Genomic DNA, 26,931 nt, shown 5'->3' on the forward strand with positions numbered 1-26,931 from the left:
CAGTGGGGCTTGGCAATCCCGTTCCCCCTAAACGCAAGGGCATTCGTAACTAGATTTAGAGTGAGCCTTAAGTCTAGAATTACCTCATCTTGAGATCCTTGTGATAATCACATCTGAAAAAATTCCTATTTTCAATAAGATGACATTTATAGGTACAGAGGGTTAAGATTTATTTGGTCATCATTTTTCTACGTTGCTGCTGCTTCACCTATAGTAATTCAGAGAAGCTTTTGAGTCTGGTCTCAAAGTTGTCCGTTTACCAGAGCAACAAAAAGAGCTGCCTGCTACTGAGTATTTACTAATGACAGGAGGTGTGTATACATATCTGCACATGAAAATGGCTTATATACCTTTTAATGAGTCATAGTGATTAAAGTCAAACATAATTTTTAAAAGAACAAAAACAACATAAAAAGTACCATTCCCCAAAGAAATGTTAACTTTTCTAATATTTACATCTAAAATTATGAATGAAACACTTTCACTTCTATTTCTTGATTTTTCCATTCCAGTAAGTACTCAGTGATTTCCTTTTAAGGACTTTGAGAACTTAGCCTGGTCTCCATTTATTTCCCTCATCTTCCCAGTAGGATATATGGTAATTTTATTTACTACTGAGTCAAAAGAGTACTATAATTACTTGTTTGTGGAAATTTTGTCCTTCCTGAGGTTAATAAGGCCTTGCTTTAGTTTTCTGTGTTAATATATTTGCTATTCGAAAATTTTCACCACCATTATAACAGCCTTCAATTTTCACGTGGCCAAATCCATTAAGAAATGTTAATTCCATTTTCTTTGGGGGAGGGAAACTACTCCTGGAGCTGTCCATTGTCCTACTGTAACTAAGGTCTTGAGCATTATAGTCCTAGCACTTCCATTTTCTATCTTTTGAGAATTCCTTATGAGTCAGTTTATTTCTTTTGGAGGGGCAGAAGGGGGGATAGGAGCATAGACACTGATGCTCAGGGATTATCCTGATGGTTCTCAGGAACCCTTCTGATGGAGCTCAGAGATAACATGCGAGTGCCAGGGATCAAACCTGGGTTGGCATGAGCAAAGCAAGCACTTAAAAAAAAACTTGCTCTAACTTTTGGGGGGAGGATTGCATTATACTTTAGTATAGGAAAAATGGTAAAAAGAACGTTAACATTTTTTATTTTGATGAACAAAGTTACTTCATCTTCCCCATTACTTAAGTGGTGTTCAAGACCCTCCACTGCTACTACTGTTTTTGTTTGTTTTTTAACTTTGTAGTGCTGCAACAGTGTTTTATACTTGCAGCACATGCCCACCACCAGAGTTCCCTGATTACTTAGAGATAGAAAGAAAAATATTGTGACCTTCTCTATTTAAAAATGTCTTATTCATAGAATGGTTCATAAAAAAATTGACCTCAATATTTTTTAAAAAGCTGTTTCATTGTCTTATGGACTTCAGAGTTGTAGTTAATTTGATTCTGGATCTCAATCAGTTCCAACACACAGTTTTCAATCTCCTTCCCTATTTTAAATCTTATTCCTCCCCCACAGCTCTCCCTGGTTTTGGTGCTGCCAAATTCTGAGCTTTTCCCATATCTGAGTAAATTAGTGTATCCTCTCAGGCATCTCTTTCCTTGGGAACTTAGGTTCCATTCTTTACGTTTCAGCTGGATAACTAAATTACCATTTTCCTATCTAGGGTGACCTGGTAAATTCACACCAGAAGGATGTGAACACTGTCCATAAGTAATGAAGTGTCATATTTGTGTGGACCGGCAAGTACCAACAAAATAGCTAATTCTGCCTCCGTATTTTCAAAAAACAACTTGCTAATAGGACCAGAAGAAAGTTCAAAGTGTTGAAGCACATGATTTGCATGTAGGAGTCTCAGATTTTCTCCCCAGGTTATGTTGGATATGCCCTTCCCACTCCTTCCCCCCCAAACGTGTCAAAACTCTGCTTACATTCATTGTTAATTGCTGAGTCTGTTCCCATCTTCCTTGTCATTAGGGTGTTTTTTATTCCTTGTTTGTATTCTTTTTTATCATTTTGGTGTGATCTCACCATCAGCAGCAGAAAAAGCTATGTTTAGCAAAGTGTAATAGACTCTGTTCTGTTACCTTGCTTGATCTTAATACCAGCCTTATGTGAAAAGTATTATTCACTCCATTTAATATAAGTGAATTTCAAATTTGCTTACAATTCTTACTCATGGTTAGATAGTTAATTAGTATGGAACCAAGTTCGGATTAGTTGGTATGGTTCCAAAGTCCATGCTTTTGCCTTCCAGAGAGGAAAGGTCTCTCAAAACCCAGGAATAGTTTCTTCACCATGTCTGAAATTTTGTTTTCTCCAACCTTCCACTTGGTGTGTGTATTTTAAAATAGGTTAATGGTCCACGTGTATAAGAAGCACTTAGTGATTATTTTACATCTAGATTTCAGGATTTCACCAGAGCTGTATGCAACCTCAACCTCCAGACTAGAGTTGGGAGTGACAGTTTAAGCTAGTTCCCCAATTAGGGTGATTTCCAGACCTTTTGAGAAGCAGTCTTGCTCTAGTGAATGCATCTTTCCAAAATCAGACAACACCCACCTTTCCTTACCAGCCAGAATCCTTCCTGTTACGTGAGTTATATAGGTCTTGGTTGAGTCCTAGCTGCTCTCTGGAACATTAGGGAAGATATATGAGATCATTTAAGGCCAATGCTGAAGAGTTAACACTCTGGAGCCCAGGTTTGCCCCGATCACGTTGTTGCCTCAGCACTGCCAGGAGTGACCCCCAAGCACTGTTGGGTGTGGCCCCACTTTCAAAACAAAGAAAAGGGAGTATTCAGAGTCACTATTTCCAGTATAGATATCTAACAATGCTACAATGAAAAAATAAATAGGATACAACAAGCAGCATATTTTAAAAAGTCAGATCTGAAATGAAAAATTCTGCAACTAGTAAGAGAACTAGAAAGGACTAGAAAACAAATTCAGGGAACAAGCTCATCGCGCCCAAGCTGGTGGCCTGGACCACAAAGCCTGAGGTCTGGGCTGGCAGGTCCAGACTGTCTCCACTGCCAGTCTAAGGGGATGGGTGTGATGCGCCCGCTACACTCGTTAGTCCCAGAATCCTTCCGAGGGAGCACTGACTGCCGGGAGGGGACTTGCCGAGTCCTTTGGGGCAGACGCTACCGGGCAGGGGAAGAGTTCAGGAGAACCCTGGTTCTCACCCCAACCTGCACGGTCCCCTGAGCGACGCCCCCTGCATTCTCCCTTCTCCAACAGGGATGCCCTGGCCCCCTCAGGAACCTGCCATGGGGTGTGACCCGAAGAACCCAGGCCCAAACCAAACCAAAGGGTTTGGATTCTCCCAAGGAAATCGCCTGAGGTTCTACCTGGATGCCACAGGAGGCGAGACCAGAGGTTTGGTTTGAATCTGACAGATCAGACTTTTATTTCTCAGCATTGATAACAGATCACTTCTTTTCTAGCGGGTTGGCGCGACCGGGGAGGTGGTCCTGGCTCAGAGGTGTGCGGCTCACCGTGGGACGCGTGCACCTGCGGGTTCCACCGAGCCCTCCTGCCAGTCCCGCACCTGGCTCCGCAGCCGCGCTATGAGGGCCGTGAGGTCCACGTTCTTCTTCTCGTAGTCTTGCAGCTGGTTCTGGCACTCGGCCAGCTTGGCCTCGGCGAACTTGAGGATGTCAGGCGGCTGCTGCAGCTCGGCCAGTTGGGTCTGGAACTGCTTGCGCGCCGCTTCGATCTCCTTGTTCATCTCGTCTTTGAGGTACTTGTTCTCCTTGTCGCAGCGTTCCAGCTGCGCGCTCATCTCGTCCGCCTCCAGCCTGGCCCGGGACACCTGGCACTTGTAGTTGTCGATCATGCCCTGGTAGTTCTTGATGGACGCCTTCAGCTGCATCACCTCCACGTGCACTTCATTGAGCCTGTTCTCCTTGGGCACGATGCTGGCCTTGAGCCGCTGGTTCTCCTGGATAAAGACGTTGTACTCTGACGTCTGCCGGTGGAGCCGCTCCACCAGGCTGTCCCGCTCCTCGCGCATTTTCTCCTCCAGGGCCTTCTGCTGGTTGACCAGGTCCGCCACGCGGTCGTTGAGCACCACGATCTCCAGCTCCAGGTCGCCCTTGTCCTTCACCACCTGGTTGTAGCGGGTCCGCCACGACTCCAGGGTGGTCAGCGCCTCCGCAACGTAGAGGTCTTTGTCCGCCAGCTGCACGTGCAGCTGCTCCGCGTACTCCTCGCTCTTCTCCGCGCGCTCCTTCTGGGCCAGGATGACCTTCTTCAGGATCTCCTTGTCGCGGTCGCCCTTCTTCTTCTCTTCCTTCAGCTGCTCCATCATGGCCTCCACTTCGGCGCGGTGCTGGTGGCCGCTGCGCTCCAGGTTCTTGATCTGCATGTTCAGGCGGCTGTTCTCTGCCTCGCGGTTGCGCAGCTGCGCCTGCAGCTGCCCGCGCATGGACTCGGTGGACTTGGAGAGCTCTGAGGCCGACTTGGCCTGTGCCTTCTCGCTCTGGATCTCCTGGAGCAGCTCTTCCACCTCCTTGTCCTTGTTCTCCAGCGCCAGCATCAGCTGCGCTTTCTCCGCGTCCACCTCCTCGAGCCGCTTCAGCAGCGCCCCGTGGTCCACCAGCCGCTCGGGGCTGTCCTTGCAGTGCTGCTCCCGCAGCAGCTCGCGAAGGGTGCGGTTGGTCTCCTCGAAGGCGCACAGCTTCTGCAGGAGCAGCTCCTTCTGCCGCTTGAGCGCGCTGACGTCGGTGCTGGTCATTTGCTTCTCCGTCTTGAGCTTGCCGATGGTGTCCTTCAGGGCCATCACCTGCTGCGCCGCGGCCGCGCCGTCCATCTCCGCCTCCACCAGCTTGTTGACCAGGCTCTCCTTCTCCTGTTGGAGGTGCTTCTTCTGCAGCAGGGTGATGTCCTTCTCCTCCTTCATGCACTCGATGTTGTGCCGCAGCACGGTGTTCTCGTGCTCCGTCTCGGCCAGCTCCTGCGCCACCTCCTCCAGCTCCTCCTTGCGCTCCTCCAGGAACCGCTTGGCCAGCTGGCACTCGTCCTTCTGCATCTTAATCTCGGTCTTGAGACAGCCGACCGCGTCCAGGAGGCTGTCGCTCTTCTGCTCGTAACGGTTCATGTCGCAGTGACCCCAGTCGTCATCGTCGGTGGAGAGGTCACTCAACCGCACCCCCGAGAGCAGCTTGTCCGAGGACGACGGCGTGAGCCCCCGGCAGAGCGGCGGGCCCCCGGCCTTCCCCGCGCCGCGCCGCACGCTCACGGCCTCCCCTCTCATCCCGCGCCTGGGAGACTTCTCTCCGCGTCTGAGCCTGCTCTTCTTCCCCTTCTGCTTCGGGCACAGCCTGCTGTCATGCGGGGGGGATTTTGACGTCACAGTCACGCTGAAGACGCCGTAGGGCGTCCGCAGGACCTTCCTCTGCAGGAGGCCGCTGGCCGCGTTCTTCCCGCGCGCAGGGACGCGCCCGGCCGGAGCCTTGCGCTGGGCAGCCATCCTCTCCCCCGCGGCGTCCCGGGCCCTCTGCGGGGGCCGGGCCCCCGCGGCCCCCCGGGCCCTCGCGGCCCCAGCTCACAAAGTTCCTGCATGTCCGGGCCTCCCGCGTCCGCGCACGGCCGGCCCAACGGCGCCCACCCGGCCGCCCTGCCCGGTCGCGGTCCCCGCGGGAACGTTGGCGGTTATCGACCCCCCACTCCCGCCCTGCTTTTCGGAACAATGGGAGGCCGCTCAGTCCGCGTCCGTCCCAGGGTCCAGTCCATTTCCTCTAGGTCGGTCTGGTTTCTCTCCTTGCTGTCGGAGTCTTCCCCTTCGCCCTCCGGCTGGCCCCTCGGCCAGTTCTTCACGGATGCTGCTTCCTGCCGGTGCCACATTCAATCACCCCGTACTGCCGCGGCTACCTCTCCCCAGCCGGGGTTAAAAACCATCTTCAAACTCTTTCCACCTTTGTCAAAGCCCTTCTAATTTCCCCATAAAGGAACAAACAGCTGTTAGTTTTTATTCCTTTTTTAAAAAAATAAATATAATATCCTCGCCAGCTCTAGGAAATCAAACTCCCTCCCTCCTGTAATGGATTTTATACTTCAAAAAAAAAAAAGTTTCTAAGTGGGAACAAACGCCTCCTTGTTCACTTGAATTGTGTCTTAAGGGATGGATCATGAAAAGACAAAGTAATAGAACTTCGGATGTTTTATCCTGGCACCGTTAATACAAAAAAAAATTCATGTAATTCTGCTTTGCATGTGTTAAGAATCACTCACCAATGCCTGATAGTGGGAGCACCCAGAAATGAATGTGGGAGGGACCCAGACATCTTTTTATCTTCTTTGAAATCTTTCTTCAGTCATAAAACAGATATAACAAAGAAACAAAACCCAAAACAGGCCATTCTCTATGATGTTCTGCCCAGGAGAGTGGACCAGGCTGTTCAATGCTCAACTCTGGAGGTAATTGTTGCTTAGGGGCCAGGTGCTGCCAGAAACCAATCTCAGGGTCTCTCACATGAGCGTTACCATTTGGACTGTCCCCCTGACCAAAGATTTCCAATACAGGAGAATTAAGTTGAAATTACTCAGGAATGTTTTTTGTTTTGTTTTGTTTTGTTTTGTTGGTGGTACAAGGGCAGAATTATTCTTTCGATTCATATAATTTTCACACATCATTTATTGTCATTTTGTGAATTCTTCTAATCAACTGGTTTTTAGATAAGAAAACATTTTGAAATGGATTTTTGACATAAAAAATTAAAGTTTAATAAGTGAGGATATTATATTAATCAGGAACATAGCCAGAGCAAAGGGACAGCTCCATGAGCTGTCTCCATGCCTGGAATACCTGAGGCCCTGAGTTCGGGTCCTAGCACTACATGGCCCAGTTTTTCTGGGAACGGCTCCCAGGAGCTCCCCAACACTGCTTGGGGGATTCCTCTTGAGAACACAGCACAAAAGCAGAAAACAAACAAACAAAACCCTGCCTTTTAATAATGTGACTCAAAATGGGCAAAGTCCAACCTACATAAAACACTGCTGGGCCTTACTTACACTGTTTCATTCCAACAGAACAAGAAGTTCCAACTGGAAAATATTTACGCTGAAGATTGTGTTCAGAGGATAGGAACATCTGGACAGCAATGGAGGAGAGTAGAACCAGATGTGATTTCATGGAAGGAGAATTATTACTCTTCTACTGGGGAGAGCTGCTCAAGCCATCTGTTTTCTTTACTTTTCTAATTGTTCATGAGGAAAATAAGGATGCTGAATAAATGTCTACATATATGTATATAATTGACTTCAAACATACTTTATAGCTCTAAACCCAAAAAGCTTACACATTTGTATTATAAGATACCATAATAATAATAATGATCACAATATCAATAAAGAACATACCATTGTCTTTATTACCAGAAATAAGTCATTAAAGTTTTACTTATTATTTGGAGGTATGGGGCCACACTCAATTGTGCTCAAGGCTAACTCCTGGCTCTAAGCTCAGGCATAACCCTTGGTGTTACACAGGGAACTATATGTGTGCCAGGAATTGAATCAAGGTCAGATGTGTGTAAGGAAAGCACCTTCCCACTGTATTACCTCTCTGTACAATTGTTCATTGAATTTTTAATGCAGATTAGTGCTTAATTTATTTACTGTCTCCTGCCATCATCAGCTTCCCTTAAGATTAAGGGAGATAAAAGAACCAGGAATGTAGTTTAGTGGTAAGAGCAGGTACTTGCTTCGAATGTGGGAAGCCCTGGGGTCAATCCCCTGTACCACCGAAAAGAAAAAAAAAAAGAAAAAGAAAATGAAGTAGAATAGCTACAATAGTTTACAGATGTGAATTTTGAGCCCTGGATTTTGATCCTATTCTGTCAGTCACTTACTGTACCCTGGGGTGAACAAGTCATTTAACTCGGTTCTCTCTCCCTCTATGCAGTGTAAAGTGAGACTAAGAGCTTACTGAGTGTATGAACATTAAGTGGGTTATTATATGTAGGTGCTTACAGCAGTGTCAGCAGATAGCCAGCACACAACAAATGTTTCCTTTCAAAATGTGTATTATGATGCAGCAGCAGACCTTTCTTCTGGCTGATCAGCTTCTGACCATGAAATGATTCCTCTGCCTTTCAGTGTCCAGTGGGACGGGAGACCCAAGGAGAGGAATAGTGTTGGGATCAGGAGATTCTTCCTTAGCCGACGTGGACCCTGCACAAGTTCTCACCCACTGAGCCTGCGACAACTACACATGCTAAGGATCAGGCTACCTTCATAGAACTCGCTATAAGGTACTCCTGGTCACTTGGGGGAAATCCATACCATAGAAGTCTTTCATAAGTTACTCTAATAAACTCTTCTTTGGGGAGTGGGGCTGGGGTTCGAGGCTATGCTAGGCACAGCCCTGGGGCAACTCCCGGTACTGTGATTGGGAGCTGCTCTTGGCAGAGCTCAGGGGACCAGACCAGTGCCAAGGTTTGATACAAGATCGGCCTTCTGCAAAACAAGTACCTTAACCCGTGTACCCTGCCCTCTGCAGAGCCCCTCTTTGTTTGAATTTTATTTTTATAAGGTAGTTCACAATATTTGATTACATTTAATATTAGAACACCAATCCCATCTTCCCCCCACCATATTTCAGATGGTTCCATCCTGAATCCCAACCCCTGCCCCAAGGCAGAACCAAAATAATTTATTTTGTATTGTTATGAATAAACTGCTGAAAATGATCCAAAAAAGTTTCCTTAGAGGAAAGTGTATGAAGATTGTTGTATTTCACAAGGGGCCATTAGCCTTCTATAAGAGATTAATAACATGTTAAAAGTTGAGCCTTGTCTGCTTTTATATATATATGTGTGTATATATGTACACATACATACATATATATGTAAAAAATATTTTTTCCTCTGTTGGAAATTGGTTGCCTCCTTCTTTAAACTGCATCAAATGAGGTGTGCTACTCTTGGAGTATGAGTGGTGTGAGGTATGGGATGTCCAGGGTGAGGTTTGGCCGAGTAAGGGGAGAGTGGCTATGAGCTTGGCTGTGGTTGAGTTCTGGAGATTTTGGGCCGCCAGGGGCTGGCTCCTTAGGGTGGGGCAAGGGAACTCACCTGCCCCTCTCCGAGTTGCCCCAAATGAGACAGCTGGCATGGGGTCCAGCGGCATGGCTGTGGCTGTCACTTTACGCTCTCTTCTTGGGGGATTTATAATGAGTCTCTGGATCATGTGTGGTATGAAGTTGATGTGGCTGTTGATGAGATTATGTGGCCCTAGCCAGTGGTGGATCATTGAACCCCTCTTTTTAAAAAAAGCTTTTCTTTTTATTTATTTATTTTATTTTATAAAGTAGTTCACAATATTTGAAGGACGTGTCATCTAAAAAAGGTTTTCAAATGTTGTAGCAACCGCCAGAGAAAAATTAGATAAACAATGCTTATTAGTTTTTAAAACTGATTTAAATCCTTTTTGAAAATTAAATTCTAGGGGCTGGAGCGATAGCACAGTGGGTAGGGCGTTTGCCTTGCACGTGGCCGACCCGGGTTCGATCCCCGGCATCCCATATGGTCCCCCAAGCACTGCCAGGAGTAATTCTTGAGTGCAAAGCCAGGAGTAACCCCTGAGCATCGCTGGGTGTGACCCAAAAAGCAAAAAAAAAAAAAAAAAAGAAAATTAAATTCTAATTTTATTTATTTTAGGGGGAGGGGCTCCCAAACCATGCCAAAAGGGTGGGGGGCAATAGACCAAATAAATTTGGAAAACTGCTTGCCTCCAGGAGTCTCTTGGTTATGTAAATTAGGGAGTGTTATAAATTATGGAAAATGGATTTTTTGGGGGAGGGGTATTTGGGTCACACCTGGAGATGCACAAGCATTACTCCTGGCTCATGCACTCAGGAATTACTCCTGGCCGTGCTCAAGGGACCATGTGGGATGCTGGGAATCAAACCCGGGTTGGCCACGTGCAAGGCAAACGCCCTACCCACTGTGCTATTGTTCCAGCCCCTGAAAAATGGATTTTATAGGTACTATAAAAGAATTTGAACAAATACTTTGTATAAAACTCATCTGTAGACTTCTGAGTCAGTCCTCAGGCTATCAGGTTGAGTTCTGTTTCATACGTGGTGTGCCTAGTTGAATGAGTTCCACATCAATTGATATCTGGTCTTCTTATTTGCCGTTATATGCTTTTTAAATCTCTCTGACTGAAATCCTAGATATGTATTTAGTATTTGCCTTTCTCTTTCCCCATCATCCAACAGTGATGCTAACAGCAACTTCCCTCTTCAGGGATCTGACCAACTGCTCCCGAGCTCATTCATGCTGTGTCTCTGGTCTCACTGAACCTCCATTCAACAGGGGCTTAGAGCTCTGAGCATAACATCTGCTCTGAGCATAATCAAACGTCAGAAGACAGGGTTTCCCAGAACCAGTCCTCATTTCACTAAAAGAACTTTAAGTTAACAAGTTGTTTCACCAGTTTATGTTCTTTCCCCCCCTTTAACTAAAGGAGTTAGCCATATTTCCTCATTTCAAGTAAAATCACAGCAAATCTTCTAATCCTGTCCCTACTGAATTTGCTCTAAGTTGTAAACTCTGCTCAAAATGCCTCAGCCAGTTCAAAAAGAGCCGCAGATTGTCTCCTCAGCCATATGCTAGGGATGATAAGACTGTGTGCCCTTCTAGAGTTTTCCATCTATACTGATCACCTATGGCTCTGATAGACATAACAGAATTATAATTGTACCATATCAAACACCAAAAGATGGGGCACACGGAGCTGATTTTAGAAGGCTGAAGCTTGTAAGTTGGTTGCCGGAGCAGTCCACTAATATATTTTTTTTTTTTGCTTGCTTTCAAAACTTGGGTCATTCCTCTGCTTTGTATACAAAGCAGAGGATACTTAGCCTGGAGGATTAAATGCCCCTAAGTCCCCAGAGAGGTTGAGAAACAGGAAACCGGGTTTCTGACCACTAGGTCGAACATCTTGCAGAGCACAAAAGGATCCTCCCCTCCTTCCCACAGGGTAACAGTCACCCGATGCCAGCAGCTCAGAGAGCTTCAGGAACATAAGAATATCAAGCTAGCTAAAGGGGCTGGAGGCATAGTACAGTGGGTAGGGTGTTTGCCTCACACACAGCCAACCAACGTTCTATCCCTAGCAGTCCAACCATCCCCTGAGCTCCAGAGCCAGGAATAAGCCCAGAACATCACTAAGTGTGCCCCCCTCACACCTCCACCCCCACACAAAAGAATATCATGTGAGGTGAGGAGGTGGAGGAATAACTGTTTTTTGTTCTTTCTTTTTGCTTGTTTGTCTTATATTAATAAATTAGAGTGAGTGCCAATTCTGTGCTAGGGGACTAGAAAATGACTCAGTAGGTTATAGCATTTACCGGGCAAGCACAAGGTTCTAAGTTCAACCCCCTGTGCTACATGAGTTGAGGTGATCAGGATAGTGCCACTAAGTTTGTGATTGCTGGTTCAAAAGCCTGAAAGATGTTTTTGTTTTTACTTTTTTTTTTTTTTTTTTGCTTTTTGGGTCACACCTGGCGATGCACAGGGGTTACTCCTGGCTCTGCACTCAGGAATTACCCCTGGCCGTGCTCAGGGGACCATATGGGATGCTGGGATTTGAACCCGGGTCGGCTGCGTGCAAGGCAAACGCCCTACCCGCTGTGCTATCTCTCCAGCCCCCAGTTTTTGTTTTTACTTTGGGGCCACACCCAGCTGTGCTCAGGGATCACTCTTAGCAGTGCTGGGGAAACATATGAGGTGACAGGGATCAAACCTAGCTCAGCTGCATTCAAGGCATATTGTGCTATCTCTCTGGTCACTTAGAACATGCCTTAAAGTTCTTACTTGACCTGACCAAGGCTTTAAGTTTAAACCCACATGTTGTCTGGGCTCAGGACAAGTGTGAGACTGTGACCTTAGCCATCACTCCAGTCCTGGGTTTGCAGAAAAGAAAAACATTTTTTTAATTAAAAAAAATTAAAGAAAACTCTGCCAGCCAGCTAATACCTTGAATCTTTAGGTAGCAGTGACATCTTTTTTTGAGAATAACAAATGTGTTTTTCTCAAATGTGTGCAAGATAATTGCTACAAAGCAATTGCAGCTGTAAGGTGAATAAGCACATAGTGCATGGGAATATAGAGCCTGCTCTGTGTCTCTGCCTGGGTAGGTGTTCAACAGATGGACACAGCATGGAGGTGTGTGTGCATTAGGGTGAGTATATGCAATATTGAGGAGATGAGAGAGTGTGCCTTCCTTAAGGAACTGCTCACAGTAGGCAGGAGCAGCATCAGGGTGCAGGGCAATGCGATGTAAAATCATCATGCAATGAGCAAGTGCAAAGACCCTGAAATTAGAGTGAGTTTTTACTTGAACCAATTCTAACCTAGTGAAGGTAAAATCCATATTGCAATGACTTAAAGAGAGGACAGGGATTTAAAAAGATCGAGAAAAGAGCTGATGAACAAAGTCAAAAATTCCTCTAAGAGTCCTGATAGTATAGGAGAGGCAGGAGCCAGACAGACAGAAAAGACGGGGGAAGAACATTGAGAAGTTTTGCATGTTAGAGGCCAGGAGTGAGTCTGGAAAGGTTCAGAGCCTCCGGACACTGTTCTTTTTCGGGATGTTGGCCACAACAGTTGTAAAATAAGATGTTCTTAGCCTATCTACTATATAAACTCCATCTCTCAGAAAGCTCAACCAAACACCAAATGGCTCCACCCCAAAATGGGATCTGATGGGCCTGGAGAGATAGTGCAACACTAGGGCACTTGCTTTACACATGGCAGCCAAGATTAGATCCCCAGAAACATATATGGTCTCCCAAGTCCTGCCAGGAGGGATCTCTGAACACTGCCCAGTATGGCTCAAAAAGCAAACAAAAAAAGCAGGGGTAGGAGGCAAAGACACAGCTCCATAGTCTGAATGCATGCTTTGCATACAGGACGCTTGAGCTGCTGAAAATGACCCTAGAGCACTGAGCTAGGAGTAGCCCCCAAACAAACAACAACACTATCACTGTCACTGTCATCCCATTGCTCATCCAATTGCCCGAACAGGCACCAGTAACATCTCCATTGTGAGACTTGTTACTGTTTTTGGCATATCAAATATGCCACCGGTAGCTTGCCAGGCTCTGCTGTGAGGGCGGGATACTCTCTCGGTAGCTTGCTGGGCTCTCGGAGAGGGGCAGAGGAATGGAACCTGGGTCGGCCGCGTGCAAGACAAATGCCCTACCGGCTGCACTATCACTCCAGCCCAACAACAACTAAATAAATAAAATTAAAAAGGGAGGGGGAGAATAAAGTTGAACAGACTTGTCTCCAAAGAAGAAATCCTGATAACCAAGGTATGTAAAAACTGTTTATCATCACTGATTATCACAGAAATGAAAGCCAAAATGACAATGATTTATCACCTGACAACACTGAGTTGGTGGGGCAAGGAAGATTGTTGATCAGGTAGGGCACTTGCCTTGCACATGGCCCACCCAGGTTTGTTCCCTGGTATCCTCTATGGTCCCATGAGCACTGCCAGAAATTATTCCTAAATGCAGAGCCAGAAGTTATTCCTGAGCATCACCAGCTGTAACCCCCAAACAAATAAAATCCAGAAATAACAGTACCATCAGAGATATAGGGATGAAGAGATATGGAGGGAAAAAAATCCTTTTTCATGATTTAGGTGATGTAAATATTCAACCACTGAAAAATAGCACAGTGATAAAATAGTAAAAAAAAGTAAAATAATAAAAATAGTAAAGTAGTAAAAAATCATATATACGTGTATTTACATACATATATATAAATACACGCACATATAGAACCGGAGCAATAGTACTACAGTTTGCTTTATTATCAAATAGGGCATTTTTCTTCCACACAGCCAACCACAGATTGATCCCCATAATCCCATATGGTCCCCAGAGCACCATTAGGAGTAACCATGAGTGGAGAGTCAGGAGTAACCTCTAAGTATAGCTGGGTGTAGTCCCAAAACAAAACAATATAACTACCATAGAATCCAGCAATTCTACTCTGAGGTATCTATTCAAAGAACCACCCTTTAAAAAAGTTTCATGCATCATATTATCATTGTACCACAATTACAATGGTCAGGATCTGGAAATAATCCAAGTGCTTAGTCACATATGAGTTGATAAAGTAGTGTGGAGATATTGGCACTTTGTCAATATGTCTGGGTGTGATGTCATAATATTGGACCCTCAAAATATATAAATATTGACTCCTGAGTAAACCAAAGTTACCACAACTTAAAACTGAATTGAAAAAAATAACTCTTAACTCAAACAAGTAAAATGGTGACCCACTCGCCCTGGGAACTCTGAGCATAGGTCGATCTTGCTTAGATGGACCCTTCTGCACATCAGCACGCTGAAGGTTATCAGTATTCAAGCAAGAAGAGATTCATACTTTGTGGCTGACAACGCTGAAGGATGCACTGTCAAGGCACCAGGGACAAGGTCTCACAGCCAGGAGGAAGAAGCATGATACCAGCGGCTGAACACCTCCCTCCATGAATACAGAGTCATTAACTGTGTGATCCCTGTTCTCATCAAACACACTGTAGCACTGTCGCACTCTCATCCCGTTGCTCATCGATTTGCTCGAGCGGGCACCCAGTAACATCTCCATTGTGAGACTTGTCATTACTGTTTTTGGCATATCAAATATACCACAGAGAGCTTGCCAGGCTCTGCCATGTGGGTGGGCTACTCTTGGTAGCTTGCTGGGCTCTCCAAGAGGGATGGAGGAATCGAACCCGGGTCAGCTGCATGCAAGGCAAACGCCCTATTGCTGTGCTATTGCTCCAGTTCATCAGACACACTATTGGGAACAAAAGCACATGATAAACTATAAAACAATGAGATGAATGAGAAACTGATTTATAAGCAAAATACTGTGGGAATACAGGCTTGTAAATTCTCCCAGGCAACTGTATATTCATAGTTGGCAGGGAAGAAGAACAGGAATGACAATGGCAAAATGTTAATACATTTCCATGATGATGCAGTGTATAGCCTTCTCCATCACTTTCTTTATAAAAATTTTTTATGCAACATTTATCATTTAGAAACAGCAATTTCTTAAGTTTATATGGAACTGGCTATTTGAAGCTTTATTTCCAGACTTTAAAAAGGGGAGTGTATAAATAAATAAAAAAATAAGGAGTGTAAGACTTTCACACTTAAAGTGGAGTACTTCAAGATACCTCCAAGTTTGAATTTTCTGTAAGTATTGAGAGAAATGGGGCTGGAGCGGTAGCACAGCAGGTAGGGCATTTGCATTGCACGCAGCTGACCCGGGTTCAATTTGATATGCCAAAAACAGTATCAACAAGTCTCACAATAGAGACATTACTGGTGCCCACTTGAGCAAATCGATGAGCAATGGGATGACAGTGATGCATTGATTGAGAGAAATAAGAACATACATGTGTGTGTGCTTGCGTGCATGTGTGTAGAGCTTAATTTTTTGCATAAGAAAAAACTGGGAAGAGAAATCAGATACCACATAAATAGGGATTTGGCTTCTTGATTAGAATAAAAGACAATGTCAGTATCCTCAGAATATCTTTGTGCATTTTTAATTTGTGATCCATATAAATGGTTTACATGTTTTAAAACAAAATCGAAATTAAAAATAGTTTGGAACAAAGTAATCAAGCTTTAACAAATTGGTAAGATAACTACACAGACAAGAACTTTGAATGATTTTTACTACAATACTCTTCTTTATATCTTGCTCCTGTATCACTGTATCACTATCATCCTATTGTTCATCGATTTACTCGAGCGGGTACCAGTAACGTCTCTATTACACTCAGCCCTGAGATTTTAGCAGCCTCTCCGGTTTTTTTTTTTTTTTTTTTTTGCTTTTTGGGTCACACCCAGCGATGCACAGGGATTACTCCTGGTTCTACACTCAGGAATTACTCCTGGCGGCGCTCAGGGGACCATATGAGATGCTGGGATTCGAACCTGGGTCGGCCACGTGCAAGGCAAACGCCCTACCCGCTGTGCTATCGCTCCAGACCCTTAGCAGCCTCTCCTTACTTGTCTTTCCCAATGTTGGAGACTCTTTCAGGGTCAGGAATGAGACCTATCATTACTGTTTTGGGCATATTGAATACACCTGGGGTATCTTGCCAGGCTCTGCCATGTAGGCAGGATACTCTCAGTAGCTTGCCGGACTCTCCGACAGGTATATATATAACAGTTACTGTATTTGGGATATAAATATGCCACGGGGAGCTTGCCAGACTCTCCCAAGCAGGCAATAGACTCTCGGTAGCTTGTCAGGATCTCCAAAAGGGAGAACTAGGCTATTAGATGTCACGCAGCCACATCACGGCCTTGCACTTCTAGGAGTTTGGTTTTATAGTCTCTGGATGTTGGCCATTGATGAGATTACATGGTGCCAGGGCCATGTTTCTCAGTGTGACTGCCGAGCTACTGGAAAATGGGGGATCTGGGTGGAAGAGGCCCAGTCCCGATCCGAGCAGCCTTGGAGATCTCGGCCCCATTCCTGCACATCTTGCTCCTATATATTCTAAAAACAAAAAATGACTTTAGTCATCTTAGTTTCATTATGAACTTTTGAGTTGTAGTTGTAGGATTTTTTGGATTTGTTTGAATACATTATAGGATATAGAAAATAAAAATTTTATAGTACTAGAACAAAGATCCTTAGTGTAAGAAAAATAGAATACAAATATCAACTTATAAAGTTTTTTAATGTTTGGCACTAGAGAGATAGTAGAGGGTGATGGCACTTGCCTTGCATGCAGCTAACCTCAATTTGGTCTCCAGAAGCCCATAAGGTCCCCTGAGCACTGTCAGAAGTGATTCTTGATCACAGAGCTAGAAGTAGGTCCTGAGCACCTGCAAGTATGTTCCCCTCCCCAACAAAAAAGTTAAAGTAGAGAAATAATAAATTAGTATCTCTAACATGGGATTTTATTCAGAATATATAAAGAACTCCTACAATTTAACAGCAATAAAAAATGTTTTCCGGATGTTTTGCAGGAGAGAGGAGTGGTTTTGGGGCCACACCTGATGGTGCTCAGGGCTTACTCATGTATCTGCACTTAGGGATCAATTCAGATGGTTTTTGGGGGACCATGTAGAAATCAAACCAGGACTGGTCTGCATGCAAGGCGAACACTATACTATCTCTCCAATCACAACCTCATTTTTCAAATGGACAAATAAGCACTAAGTATGCAAGCCAGGATATGGAAACAACTGAAATGTCTAATAATAGGATTGGATAAAGAAACAGTGGTGTCTATATACAAAATAGGATACAGTGCAGTTATGAGAAAAGATGAAATCTTGAAATCTGCTGCCATTTGGATAGAATTGGAGCACATTGCATTAAGTGAAATAAGATAGAGGGAAAAGAACAAATTAGATGTTCTCATTCATCTGCAGCACATAGAGAAACAAAGTAAGGGCTTAAATAATGTTGACTGAAGACAAACTCTTGGTCTTAAATCTTAGATTACCAAGCAGGAAGAGGTTTGGTTTAGGTTTAGGTTTAGGTTCAGTTGTTGAAGTTTGGATCTCCTGTTTTTAGTGTCGACTCTGTGGTTCGTTTAGCTCTGCTGCACCTTTATACCACTGGTGTATTCAGACCCCCTTGGCCCTGCTCCCCACTGGCTCCCATTTAATGTCTTCTTCCCCTCCTCAAGTTCTTTTCTTCTTGGCCCTTTTCCTTCCTATACTCGGGGAGGACACTTTTAAAAATAAAGTTTGAGGGGCTGGAGCAATAGCACAGCAGGTAGGGCGTTTGCCTTGCACGCAGCCGATCCGGGTTCAAATCCCAGCATCCCATATGGTCCCCTGAGCACAGCCAGGGGTAATTCCTGAGTGCAGAGCCAGGAGTAACCCCTGTGCATCGCCAGGTGTGACCCAAAAAGCAAAATAAAATAAAATAAAATAAAGTTTGATAATGAAAGGATAGCAATAACCACTTTTCCTATCTTTTTGTGGAGACCTGTAGTTCAGTCCCTGCAGATGAGGGGAAGCTAAAGAAAAAATGGTTCTGGGGCTGGAGGGGTAGCACAGCGGGGAGGGGGTTTGCCTTGCCTACAGCCAACCTGGCTTCAATCCCCAGGTTGGGGGATTGAATATTTATTACGGTCCCCCAAGCACTGCCAGGAGAAATTCTTGAGTTCAGAGCCAGCAGCTCTGAACATTGCTAGGTTTGGTCCACAAACAAACAATCAAAAAAACAGTATTAACATACCTAAAAAGAATATAGGAATTCTCTACTTCTTAAAAGTTCATTTTTTTACCACTTGGCTTTCATGAGATACCTTCATTTAATGCCCATTTTCACAAGTGTTTTCATAATTTCATGACGAGAAAAACACAAAATGTTTTCAGCCTTGATTTTGCAGCAGCCCTTTGAGATTCAGTCAGAATGGCTCTACCCAGGTCCTTCCGGGCGTTGTGTTATATGTTTACCTCATCACTCCTGATTTTACTAGCAAACCTATAAACTGAGTGTTAGTTTATGTGTTCTTTGGTATGATTTGGCAGTTATTTTGTGGGTATGGAATATCTGGCAAAATTTCCATATAAATATATCACTGTTATCCCATTGCTCATCGATTTGTTCGAGCGGACACCAGTAACGTCTCTCATTGTGAGACTTATTGTTACTGTTTTTGGCATATCCAGTATGCCACAGGTAGCTTGCCAGGCTCTGCCATGCGGGTGTGATACTCTTGGTAGCTTGCCATGCTCTCCGAGAGGGGCGGAGGAATCGAACAGGGTCAGCCGTGTGAAAGGCGAACGCCCTTCTGCTGTGCCGTAACTGTTTATTCACTTTAGTGACGTTTTTGGGGTATATGTTTTGGGGTCACCCCCAGCAGTGCCAGGGATTCCTCCTGGCTCTGTGCTTCAGAATCACTCCTGGTGAAGCTCTAGGGATCGACCACATGGAGTACCAAGGATCAAGTTCAAGTCAGCACAAGGCAAGCAAACTCCTCACCCACTGTACTATCTCTCTGCCCCTTTGATGGCATTTTCACTTACAAAAAATATCATAGGAACATCCTTATTTTGGAAAATAAGGAAACCTATGACTTAAAAAAATGAAAATTATTATTTTCAGGTCTCCCAAAACTCAATTGCTTCAGATAAAGATTATATGTGGATGATGAAGCCATCAGGGAAAACTGCAATGGGAGAACAGATACTCAGAGAGTGCTAACACGTGCCCACACTCCCTCATCATTGCAAGGAAACATGAACTGTTAAGGGTCTGAGAACACCTACTTGCTAACTCAACTGAGAGCTGAGGCAACACCAATCTTTTATACTAGACAGTAAGCATGCCCCCCTTCCTCTGCTGCAGAAAAAGACACTACCTCTTCCAGTCAAGGCTGTTTTCTGTCCAAACTTCTGGGAGAGAAGGGAAGGACCATGTTCATGAATTGTGCAGAGAAGTGACAAAATTCCAGGAGAACTGTCTCCCTACACTGACAGTGGGGTGAGCTTTGCCACACTTCAATCAGTTGTTCAAACCTGCCCTTGATAATAATAATAATAGGTGCCTCCTGATGTGATGAACAGAGTACACTATGAGTCGTCAAATGGAAACAAATCTATTCTTTAGAAAGAACTTCCAGGAACTAAAATGAATAGAGGAACAAAATATCATCAGAAGCATCAGAAATATCTACTTTTTGCAGATATTTGTTCTATGGGGCTAGAGACACAGTTCAATGGGCTAAATACATGCTTTGCATGCAGGGACCTCAAGTTCAAGCCATCACAGAGCATAGCCGCAAATGCCACCAGGAACAACCCCCTAGGTCAGAGCTGTGAGTATCACCCCCAAAACCAATGAGAAAGGGAAGAGAGGGAGGGAGGGAAAGAGGAGAAAAGGGAGAGAGAGAGAGAGAGAGAGAACTATCCCACTCAGTTTAAAAAGTCAATATCATTTTTAGGAAAGCATAAGGAGGGTCAATCTAGTATAAGAGAAGATATAACCAAATGTGATGCATAAATCATGATTGACTTCTGAATCAGAAAAGGCATTTTGGGGACAATTGGGGGAACATAGACTGTATATTATATTATTTTGGGAAATTGTTTTTTCAAGTCTGATAATAACAGGTTTTATAAAAGAAACATTCATATTCTTAGAAAATATATCTTTAAAGGGCAATGTATTTTCATATTGTTCAGGTACATAGAGATTAGATTGAACTATAAGATATTGCTTCTGTTCAACCATGTTGTTAGAATTTCACATAGTTCAACCTAATAACATGAGGATAAAACAGTAATAGTTGTTCAAATCTTCAGTGGATATATGATGTTATTTTTTTTTTGCAACTAAATATTTATTTTGCCATAGTAAGTTCAAGTAATTGCTATTAGTATGTTCACATTTAAAGGAAGGATAAGAGCTTCTGTATCTTGGGGGATAGATTGGGGGAGATTCTGTAAGAAATCACATTTATGGTGAGCCATATATCAGACATATGACGTTATTATACTATTTGCCCAACTTCTCTGATTAGTTGAAAAATCTCCTAAATCTATTTTTGGACAAAAAATGAGAGAGATAACAGCTTGGAAAAAAACTTCATTTGGAAGTGAATTCTGCCTTTGCTACTTAGGTATGAAGTGACAGCAGTATTGCCACGGGAAGGTGCTTGGGGGAGCAAGGGGAACCGGAGGGAGGGGTTTGCCCACATGCTTTGGGAATAAATACCCACAAAGAACAGTGCACTTTAACACTAGCTTCTTAAATACCAGATTTTGACTCCGTGACCCACCCAACAGATGCTGCGTGACCTGGCAGAGGTATTTGATTTCTCCAAGGACTCAGTATTGAATAGATCTAGAGATAGAAGAGGAAAGGAGGTTAAACGACTTCCACATTTCTGGTTAGTGACCATTCAGGAAGAGGCAGCATAAGCCTCCCTGCAGAGGAGGGGCCGAATCAGCCACAGCACTCAAGAGAATTTCTCTTTAGAAGTGGTTTGAGCACTTAAGAGTCATCTAATTTTAACAAAATGAGATTTCTTGTCGTACCTCTAAGAGGCTGGTGAAGAAGAATGAAATAATCACACCTTTCAAGGCTATGATGAGCTGTTTTAGAGGGAAAAAATATCATATTATTTTTAAAAAATATCATTTTACTGTTTTAGAGGGAAAAAATATCATAAGGCCATTTTAATTCTACATTTCCTGAGTGTAGAAGCTCAGGAACAACAGAAACTGACATAAAGTTTTGCGTCTTCTGAACTATATTTTGAATGGAATAATTATACTTTTATGAGCTCAGTTTTTTTCAGATTCACGCATTTGAACTTACAAAATAAGTTTACAGCAAACAATGTTTGATAATTAGGTGCGGCTTGATGTGTTTTGGCAGCTAGCTATTGAGGAAGAAACTAACCATTGTAATAACCCCAGGATGGGGCACCCACACGGGCAGTGGAGGCGAAGCTGGAGAAGAGGTGGGCAGAGACCATTCTTGCTAGTGCAGTGCTGGGAGCAACAGACATGACATGACAGGGCAGCTGGGGGCATGAGCCATCCAGGATTCCCAAGGGAGACAGAAAACACACAGCAAACAAAGAAGGTGGGAGAAGAGGTCCGGGGACAGCAGGAGCACATTCCACCACGAACAGCAACAGGATGCTCACCAGGCGTTTCCAGGCACTTGTACCCTGACCATAACCCTGAAGGTAGGATTAACATGTTTATTTTTTGCTCTGTCGAAGGTCACAAACACACAGTATTGGAGGATACACAAAAGAAACAATGGTTCGGGCTTGTTCACTGTCCCAGCTGCAGGCCCACTGCGCAAGGCCCATCTTCCCCCCCCTTCAGCTCTCAGCTGTGTAGCTGCCATCGTGGCTATTACTCAGGGCTCTGCAAAGACAGAGTCGCTTCATTCCATATCACCGGGCGCACAATACTTGCATTACTAATTTTAGTTCTATTGTTGACTTCTGCAACTTTAATTTCCGGAAACGTTTGTTTTTAGTTCTATCAAACACAGCAGCACTCAGTCCTCCAAGTTAAAAAGGGGGCTCTGAGTTTGTGGAGTCCCCATCTCTGTCTCTGTCTCCAAATGCTATAAATTTGTACTTTTTAGATGCCATGGCGGAGACCACTTACATTCCATTCTGTAGCCATCACTGCGCCTACAGTTTGGCTGTAGTAAGAGGCTAACAGAAACCAATAAACAGAACAAATGTTACACCGGAAAACTTTTTCATAGCAGAGTCAAGAAGTGTGCTTTCTCCTATGTCATCCGTGTCAGTCCCATGCTGCTTGGTTGCTCAGAATAATGTCACTTGTTCATTCCCTATGTCTATTTCTAAGTTGAAAGAGAAAAATCTATGCTATCTAGCCTGTAAGATCTATTGCTTAGTTTTTGAAGTTCACTGACATCCAATATAACCTGGTTCATATCTGTATTGACTCCATTGTTATCCTTCGAAAGCTCTCGAGTTGCCTTTCTTCCTTTCATCCATTCTCTTACGATGCTTCTTCACTTCCTCAATTCCTGTTTATATAATGCCCTTCCTGGAGTCCTATTCTTGCTTAACTATATCTGGTAGCAAAGCTGCTTTCTGGGTTACACATTCTACTTCCTGAATTCCACATAATCTCGTGAGCCTTTGTGGTGTTACTAATAGAGCACATTTCCAAATAACTTCTCAACAACAACTGTATACAGATACAAGCTTTATGAGTCTGTGTAAGTCTAATGGCGTACATGCCCTCATAAACAACTTGACTGGGTATAGGTTTGTCAGATTGGCAATTACCTTTCTCCCTCTCCCTCAATTTTAAAGTAACTTTATCCCACTATTTCTACTGTAGCTAATCAAACAACCAGTGCCAGTATGATTTTTTTTGTTTCTTGCAGGAATTGGTGTTCCCTTGTCCCCTGAAAGTTCTTGAGATCTTCCCTGTACAACTTGTTTTAAACTCTGAATGAAGTGTGGCCTTTTTCCACTCCCCTGAATCAAAACTCAGGAGGTCCTTTTACATTGAAAGAATATATCTTTAGGTTTCTAACATTTTTAGTGTCTTGCTTCTTTGGTATCTGCTCAGTTTTTCTCTTCTTGCTAGAATTCCTGCTAGTCTTTCATTGGACCTGCTCTGATTTTCTACATGTGTATTTATACATCTTAGCTCCAACTCTTGAGATTTCCTCTAATCTTGTTAAATTTATCATCTCCAGGGGGAGGCTGTACCTGGCTGTGCTCAAGGGCTTACCACTGGCTCTACACTCAGTGATCATTCCTGGCAGACTTGGGAGATCATATGGGGTGATGGGAATTTCCATTTTTTTCCTTTCTAAAATCATGTGCTTTTAAAATAAATATGCAATTTTATTTCTGAGTGCTAATATTTTGTAGGGTTTTTTAAAATATTCTTCTTGGGACCAGAGAAATATTGGAGCAAGTCAGGCATTTGCTTTGCATGTGTCTGACCTGGGTTCAATCCCCAGCACCCCATATGATCCCCCAAGTCTGCCAGGAATGATCACTGAGTGTAGAGCCAGGAGTAAGCCCTTGAGCACAGCCAGGTACAGCCTCCCCCAGACAAACAAAAAGCAAACTCCCCCAAACCTTGCCTTGATTCACAAAGCATTTGGGGCCGTTCCCCTCCCTGTCCCCACCCCCCCGACCCTTGGTTCTTCTTTATCATACCATGGCTTTTCTCAAGTGCTGATTTGGGATTCTCATTTGTGAGGATATTTTATAGATTAAATGGGGAAAGGCTGACAAGGAACTCCAAGCACACAACTAGAACTTACTGATTAGAAAACTTCGATTTTGGGCAAGTAACGATTGAACTGAGAGGTGGATCATATGAGTAAGAATGCATATGGTTTTGTGCTGGTATGCCAGTGATCACTTCCAGTTGTCCAAGTTTTCTCTTGAAAGACCTTTTGGTGTCTTTAGGAAAAGTACAGGCAGAAGCGGTATGGATGATGGTCATTTCAGATACTGTCTTTTCTCATTCTGGTACCTTCTCTCAGAGCCCAAACCTTTGCAAGTCTCTAGCAAATACAGACTCTTCCTAATCCCTGCAATTCCCTGAGTCAATACCGGGGTTTCCCTTCTACTCAGTAATCTTCTATGCAAGGTGTCTTCCAGAACTTTCTGAAATCACTTATCTGCTTATTCTGTTTTTGAAAGTGTACCTGTTATATTTCTTTACTGTAATTTACTTGAATCCTAAGAGAGAGAAGAAATAAGCATGTGTCCTCCAGTCCTCATCTTTGGACCAGTAGCACAGGTATTATTGTTCCCATTATACATTTGGCAACAGAGACTCATCTGATAAGGACGTGCCCAATATCACACAGCTAGAATGGGAACGGCCAAGATCAAGCTTATATTCTTTTGACTATGACAAACTACTTTTTGTCCAAATCATAACTTGTTTGTTATGACTTGAAGAAACAAGGCCTTACATGATAAATTTTAACTACACTATCATTTGGAGACAAACATGAACCAGAAACTCCCCATACCAAAAAGTAAGCAGTATCATTTTATGGGATACATATCTATGGAAAAATGAGAAACCATCCAAGTCATGTGACAGTAGTTTTATGTTCTCTGGGTCAGGTTGGATGGTGGTAGAGCATAGCATGTTGAATACATTTCACTCTATCAAATCCACTTCAGAAATACTGTGAAGCAACTGTCCTGAAGAGGTGGAATAGGTCCTGGGGCAGTGGAGTTAACAGAGGGGTCTTGCTGGGAAGGTGAGTCACCTCACCTGCTTGGAAATCAGTTTCATCTATACTCAAATATATTAAGTGTCAACTGAATGCAGGCACCATAATAGTCTCAAGACAGCTTCACCTTCACTGAAAGGAGACTCCTAGTAATTGAAATCTCACAATATCTTATAGTGGGAACATATCTACTTTACCTAATTTAAGGTGCAAACTGTTACACAGAATTATTCTAGTTGAATCACCAGTCTTTTGACAACTTTTGAATAGCTGATCCTTAATTCTACACTCTTTAGAAGGCTATTTCATGGTGATCACTGGGGCTAGGATCGGGGGCACAGTGCCATGCCTGGACACGTAGACAGTTAGTTTTGAGTATGGATGAGAGTGTCTTCCAAGAGGATGAGGTTCCTTGTCTTCCAACAAGTCCCTTCTATTTATCCACTGCTCCAGAATCTATACCTCCTCTTTGGGACAGCTCCTCATATTTACTCTTATCCAATAGAGGCAGAGGTTCAATTAGCCTCACTTTGAAAGGTAGAGGTTGAATCTGCACATGTATGTTCATCGCAGCACTGTTTACAATAGCCAGAATCTGGAAAAAACCCGAATGCCCCAGAACGGATGACTGGTTGAGGAAACTTTGGTACATCTATACAATGGAATACTATGCAGCTGTTAGAAAAAAGGAGGTCAAGAATTTTGTAGTCAAGTGGATGGGCATGAAAAGTTTCATGCTGAGTGAAATGAGTCAGAAAGAGAGAGACAGACATAGAAAGATTGCACTCATCTATGGTATATAGAATAACAGAGTGGGAGACTAACACTCAAGAACTGTAGAAATAAGTACCAGGAGGTTGACTCCATGGCTTCGAGGCTGGCCTCACGTTCCGGGGAAAGGTCAACTCAGAGAAGCGATCACCAACTACATTGTAGTCGAAGGCCATGTGGGGGAAGGGAGTTGCGGGCTGAATGAGGGCTAGAGACTGAGCACAGCGGCCACTCAACACCTTTATTGCAAACCACAACAGCTAATTAGAGAGAGAAAACAGAAGGGAATGCCTTGCCACAGTGGCAGGGTGGGGTGGGGGGGAGATGGGATTGGGGAGGGTGGGAGGGATGCTGGGTTTACGGGTGGTGGAGAATGGGCACTGGTGAAGGGATGGGTTCCAAACTTTGTATGAGGGAAGTATAAGCACAAAAGTGTATAAATCTGTAACTGTACCCTCACGGTGATTCTCTAATTAAAAATAAATAAATTAAAAAAAAAAAAAAGAAAGGTAGAGGTTGACTCTTGGATGGAGACACAAAAACATTGTTTAATGGTGAACATAGTATATGACGGTATTAGTTTACTTTGCTATGAATGTATTTGCTTGATATACTGGAAAATATAAGTTAAACAAAGTCCTTTGGTTCCTAGTGGTTTTCCCAGTGTCCACCTCCCTTGTGCTGCTCTGGTCTCAGTCTGACACTCAGGAAAACTCGCTATGAAATATGGAACACATGAGCAAGGACTCTGTCCTCAAAGGTTGGCATGCAAGCCTGTGAACTTGGAAAGAGAATAAAGCTTTTCCGTATGATAAACAAAACAAAAACTTGAAAACTCTGGTTTCCTCTTTTTTGCATCAGCACATACCAGAGTCAGACACCACTGAATAATCTTAACTATCTGAAAGGCAGATACTTATTATTAAAGCATTAATGATACGCATATTAAAGCATTTCTAAAAATATATTTTAATCATCCATGAAATTTCCACAGATGAAATGAAAAAAGAAAAACTCTTTACATTTAGGATTCCCCACCCCACCCCACCCCTTGTAGTTCCACCCTCTTTAATGGTCCCTGAAAGCAAGCCAGTTGGCTGAGAGCCAGGTAAGCTCAGAAAGGAAAGGGAAAGCAGAGGGTGACCGGCAGGGCGGGGTGGCCGCTGGGAGAGGTCATGGTGAACGCGAAGGAAAGAGCCGCTACTCAAGGGGAAGCAGATAATGCCTTGGGTTCAAGGGCTGAAAGGAAATGGCCGGATTGTAGCACACTCACGTGGCACCTGATGGGCAGCTTTCCCACCAGAGAGCCCGACCTTGGATTCCTTCAAAAGAAAAATGTAGACACCTTGATTTACTGTCTTTAATGATAGGGTTTCGTGTGTGCAATGTTTTCACATCACACCCTCCACC

General features: G+C 43.8%; 1 protein-coding gene across 1 annotated transcript; it reads right to left on the reverse strand.

Moving 5' to 3' along the window:
• Positions 1-3,398: 3,398 nt before the first annotated feature.
• On the reverse strand, positions 3,399-5,820 carry LOC101551966 (outer dense fiber protein 2-like). Its single transcript, XM_055136223.1, has one exon. It carries the CDS (start codon positions 5,484-5,486, stop codon positions 3,507-3,509), a length of 1,980 nt encoding a protein of 659 aa, XP_054992198.1. The 5' UTR covers positions 5,487-5,820; the 3' UTR covers positions 3,399-3,506.
• Positions 5,821-26,931: the final 21,111 nt, after the last annotated feature.

Source organism: Sorex araneus, chromosome 1 (genome assembly GCF_027595985.1).
Source record: "Sorex araneus isolate mSorAra2 chromosome 1, mSorAra2.pri, whole genome shotgun sequence".
NCBI lineage: Eukaryota > Metazoa > Chordata > Mammalia > Eulipotyphla > Soricidae > Sorex > Sorex araneus.

Excerpts from the sequence above, each read along its gene's own strand:
- LOC101551966 (XM_055136223.1), bottom strand. The coding sequence starts at position 5,486 with ATGGCTGCCCAGCGCAAGGCTCCGGCCGGGCGCGTCCCTGCGCGCGGG.